The sequence below is a fragment of the Tupaia chinensis genome, unplaced genomic scaffold (genome assembly GCF_000334495.1).
Source record: "Tupaia chinensis unplaced genomic scaffold, TupChi_1.0 Scaffold000100_1, whole genome shotgun sequence".
Classification (NCBI taxonomy): Eukaryota; Metazoa; Chordata; class Mammalia; order Scandentia; family Tupaiidae; genus Tupaia; species Tupaia belangeri.
Window position 1 is genome coordinate 1480409 of NW_006159564.1, and position 5469 is coordinate 1485877.

Consider the following 5469-nt stretch of genomic DNA (forward strand, 5'->3'; position numbering starts at 1 on the left):
CAAAGGTTGTGTGTGTTCCCCAGAGAGGGAACAGACAGATTCAGAGAGAGGGAAAGTGAGAAATCACCTCCCAGGATGATGGCCATGTTGCAATCCCTTCTCTCTTCCCTTCACTTCTCAGAATTTTGGACATACACACACATGTCCAGTGTGATTTTCAAGCCACTGGGCTAAAGACTCAAACTGTGGTCAGCCATGTGGTAGTCCAACACCTTAACTACTATGCCACCTGCTGGCTCGAATTTACTGAAATTTTATGTTGTGGAAAATTGTTTGAAATGAAGTAAAAATTCTTCTATGTTTTCTCTATCCTTATTCTGCAAAAAATATTTTGAGGCCCACCTTTTAGGGTGCAATTGGCAGCATACGAGACTACAGTGCTGGAAGCCACATAGTTGACTGAGGTTTGGATCCCTGGCCTAGATGACCTGAAACCCCCCAGGTTAATGTACAGATGCCCAATATTCTGACCAGCTGAAAGGCTGGGGGAAGGGGATGATGGTGTGACCTACACTGTTGGGTAGGTACCCCTCTCTCATGAGAGTGCACACACTATCAGAAATTTATACACATTTTTAAAATAATTTTAAACACATAAGAAGTTGCAAAATAGTTCAGAGTTCCCATGTACACTTCTCTCAACATTTTCAATAACATCTTATAAAACTATAATAATTATCAAATCTAGGAAACTGACTTTGGTATAACCCACATATATTATTTATTGTTGGCCTTTATTCCTTCTAAGTGATGACTTCAGTTCTAGCTTAATTAATCTAACTATGAATTATATAAATATAATTTATTATTAAATAAAATAGAATTATTATAATTTTGTAAATTCCTTGTCCCTTTTCTTTCTGTACTCGTAAATGAACTTTTATATGCATATAAATCTTATCTCCACAATTATTAGGCTGTCAGAAAAGTCATGATGTATTTTTTTCTGTGCAAAAATGTGTCATGACTTTCCTGACAACCTAATAGACTATTAGTTCTTTGGGCACAAGAAACATGCTGTGTGCAATCTTTCACAGCAAATAACATCTTGTTCAACATCAGAATGAGCTTTATTTCTCTAATATGTCATGAAAACATTGCAGTGTTTGATGATTGTCTCATCAATTTGCTAAGAACAATAACTAGTGAAGCTAGTGTCATGCTGGTTGTTTCTGGCTTTGGTCAAGTGTAATTCAATGGGGAAGCCTTTGATACAAGATGCAACTTGTTGGGAAGAGCACTGGGTGAATTTGACTTGGCCACAAGTAATGAACATTCTCTATAGTATACTGTTAGCTGCCTGCCGGCTAAATTGCTCCCACCAGGTAGCAACATTTCTAAGAACCTCATCTTCTATCCCAGGTAGCCCACTTCAGTATCTCAGGACTAATTCCCTTACAGAATAGTTATGTGCCTGCCTCTAAATTTGGGTGCATAAAAGGCAGTTTTTTACTGTGCTTAGTACCCAATGGGAACTCTCTAGAAGGGCAATAAATAGGCTAAGTTGACTCTGGGATAGCTAATTGATCCATGGACTTGTTTCCCAGAGTGAGCAGGAGTTTAGAGAAGACTCTGAAAGAAGGCAGAGTCAAAGCTATTCTCTTCTCCACGTGCATGAGAGGCACATTACATAAGAGAGAGATTCATCACATGTCAATACCACGTGGCAAAATTGAGGGTGGCAATGTGGTGAAAGCGCTGAGACAGAGTCAGGAAAGAAACTTAGGCTGTCTTCCAGCTTCACCATTAATGAATGATATATATGAATTTAGGACTCATACAAGCTCTGTGGGTGAGGTCTATAAAAATATAGGTGGGCAGAGGTGGTGTGTATTAAAATCAAAATGATTCTTTCTTTCTTTCTTTCTTTCTTTCTTTCTTTCTTTCTTTCTTTCTTTCTTTCTTTCTTTCTTTCTTTCTTTCTTTCTTTCTATTTTGAGAGGTTTTTGCTATAGGGCTCATGCGCTCGCCAGAAAGACAGAGAGACAGAAAGCGAGAAATCACCCCCCAGGGGGGATGGTCATGCCACAATCCCTTCTCCTCCATTCTCCTCTCAGGATCTTGGGCACACATACACACATGCCCAGTGTGAGTTTAAGCCACCAGGTCCAGGAATCGAACTGCAGTCGACTACATGGGAGTCCAGTGACATAGCCATTACACCAACTGCTGGCCCCAACATGGTGTTTCTTAAAATGGGTATGAATATTGCCTACATCAGGAACTACATAGTGTATTAAAATGCTGATTCCTGAGCACTACCCCTTACCTACTTAATCAGAATCTGCAGAGGTAAAAGCTAGGAATCTTCATTTTAAGCAGGTGATTTTTATGTACATTAAAGTGTAGAAACAACTAGATTAGCTCACATACAAGGCTTCTAGGGCTGAAATGCCTTCGTTCTAATAAACTAAGCACTTTGCTAAATGCAATAAATACGCTAGGTGCACAATTTGATCTTTGTGCTAGTGGTCATTAGTTTGATCCACACATTTTGTCTTTTCAAATAACATGTGTTGGATTTTAGGGAGCATAGAAATATTGGAAGTCCACTCAAACAGTGTCCTCTGGGATAGTGTCTTTATGAATCTTCCTTGGTCTAAGGTTCTTTTCCCCTAATTATTGTACAACCAGAAATTCAATCCAATGTAGTTTTTGGCTTAGAATTTAAATTCTGGAAAAAACGGATGAAAGTATAGCTTGTGAAAAGGATGTTTTTCTAGGGACCAGATTTCTTATGTTCCCAAAATAAATTCTTTGCCAGAAAAATCAGGTTGTCCAATGATTACCTCTGTCCTGAAACTTGTGTCCTTGAGCACACTTCCTTGTGTCATAGGCCTTGTCTTTTGATGAGTTAGGTGCCACCCATTGGATAACAATTGAGTTACTTTTCCTGCTTTGGGTCAGAAAACTAGGTCTTGTCTATCTGTTGCCAAAACACCGAGATTTTATTAACTAAACTATCAAAGTTTTTGGGTTCTCTTGTCATAGCCCCAGAAGTCTCCCATAATAGTACTCATAACATTCTCAGAATAAATCCTTGTAAAGTTTGAGACTATAAATGCCAATGGACATTTATTTAAATAGCTTTTAATTTTGAAATATTTTTTATTTGTTTGTTTAGTTTGCTGTAAGGCACATGGGCTTGCTGAGACACAGAGAAAATGAATGAGAGAGAGAGAGAGAGAGAGAGAGAGAGAGAGCTTCTCCCCCCTCCCCCAGGAAGGACAGATACACTGCAATCCCTTTTTTTTCCATTTCTTCTTTCAGGATTTTGGGCACACACACACAGTTGCCCAGTGTTTTTCAAGTCGTCAGGTATGATCTAGTCACCTTAACCTCTGTGCCACCTGCTGGTTCTATTTCAAAATATTTTAATAGAAGAATTTGTATAGTACAGACATTCTTTGCCTGCCTCATTGAATGATATTATCTTGTATAAGCACAGTATATTGTCAAAATCAAGAAATTGATGTTGACGCAATACTATCAACTCAGCTGCAGATGCTATTTAATCTATGATTTCCACTAATGAGGAGTTAGTTACCAATGTCCTCTTTGAAGTTTTAATATACTCTACAGCATTTTCCTATTACAATTATAGGCAAAAGATTGAGTAATATATTGTATTGGGGAGGAGTTTTGAAGCCAAAGATATAAGAGTTTAACTCCAGACTCGACCAATTACTGGTTGGGTGATCTTGGTCAAGTTTCTTAATTTATCTGAACTTTAGTGTTTTTTGTTTGTTTTTGTTTTTACTCTTTAATAAGGGGACAGTGAGGTTTGTTTTTAAAGGGTTGATGTGAGGATTAAATGAGAAGAATCAAATGATAAATATTAAATAGAACCAAATGTCTGATATGAGTAGGACTTCAATAAATGGCCGTTTTTATTTTTAAAACTAGAAAATACTACTCAGTTTTCTGTGTCTTAATTCCTCATGTACATCTGGTCTTCATAAGTAAAGCACAGAAAAGGAATCAATAGAAGGGCTTTACATTTTTGTTTTGTTTTGTTCTTAGGTACACAAATTTCTAGTTATTTTACTAAATCTCCAAGAAAATGGAAATCATGGAATTTCAGAGAAATTAGGAAGAATGCAATTACACAGACAATAAGTGGCAAGCCAGGACCTGAACTCTCTAACTTTTACTGATTACATATAGCACTCTACTATGGGCAGGGCTTTGCCTCAACTTTTCTAGGTATTATTAAAGTGCATGGCAGCTGCAAACTGCAAGCCAGTGTGGGAAGTTTGCGCAACGAGAAGGATGGGTGGCAGAGTGAAATCAAAGGTCTTTCTCAGCACTTACCTAAGGTTAAACTTTTATTCTATCTGCAGGGATTTCAAATTTTTATCCTCTACACGATTAGAACAAAAATCTTCCAGAGTGAAGCTTCCAAAGTTTTGAAGTCTCTGTCGTCCTCTGCTGGGAGAGTGAAGTCCTTACCTTCTGTGACAGGGCTGAGGCTGCGAGTAAGAATGTATAATATGCTCAGGACGTTTCCGGCCCTAAGTGAACGCTTCAGGCTACTGGAACCATCTGTAACAACTGAAGAAACGCTAATATTTGAAAGTGACCAAGCAAACTCTAGCACCTAGGAAACGAAACGGTCACCTTCTGTGACCTTCTTGTGAGTTTTACGTGTTTCCTTTCTTGGTTTCCCAGTCCTCTCAGATCATCTTGCTCAATATATTGTTAAGGGTTCAGAATGAGGAGGGGGTCAGCCCAGCCCAGCTATGGGAGCGCCACCTCTTGGGATGCTGCAAGTTACCTGACCATGTGGGGCCTGTAATCCTAATTACTTGGGAGTCTGATGCAGGAGGATTGCCACACAGTGAGCCACCCTCAGAACCGCTTATCTCAGAATTAGGTTAAACCTGCTGTTTATTATCATTGGGGATAATGGATTTGGTAGGCTTATAATACTCAATAGACTCTTAGTTGCATGAGGTGAGGAATTCTATACCGTATTCTAGACTCCCATTACTCCTCAGGTCAGCCAATCTGTAAGACTGAGGTACACTTTTACCAAAATGTAGAGTTTATCACAAATTCTTTAATAATTTTCTAAAAAGGGAAGGAGAAAACTTACCTTCCAGAACAAAACATCTCCTGATGAACAATGCCAGGAGTTGCTTTTATGTACCATACTTTGGATCTCTCAATATTTAACGTTGTTTCTATGTGTATGTACTTTCATTTCCAATAAAGACTTTGGCACCAATTTAACCTCTGGAAAGGGATTTTGTTTGTTTGTTTATTTATGAAAAAAAAAACAAGTTTTGCAGTCTGAGGAACTGGTATGTAAGAAAAAGACAGTGAGGTTATATTAGCTGGTTATTAAAGCATCTGGGTAATTTCTTCTAGTTCTTAATGTAGCTGCTTTTTTATTGATGAAGTTACACTGGGACTCAAAAAAAAAAAAGTCATGATCACTCTTCATGGCTTTTAAAGGAGCTAACT

At 38.2% G+C, this 5469-nt stretch overlaps 1 protein-coding gene across 1 annotated transcript in view; it reads left to right on the plus strand.

Moving 5' to 3' along the window:
- The window catches only part of ADGRG7 (adhesion G protein-coupled receptor G7), a 72255-nt gene extending 67042 nt beyond the window's left edge, over window positions 1-5213 (plus strand). The window contains exon 16 of the mRNA XM_006143565.2: window positions 4344-5213. Within this exon, the coding sequence (XP_006143627.1) occupies window positions 4344-4604 (261 nt within the window). The 3' untranslated portion in view covers window positions 4605-5213. The remainder of the gene's footprint in view (window positions 1-4343) is intronic.
- The last annotated feature ends 256 nt before the right edge of the window (window positions 5214-5469 follow it).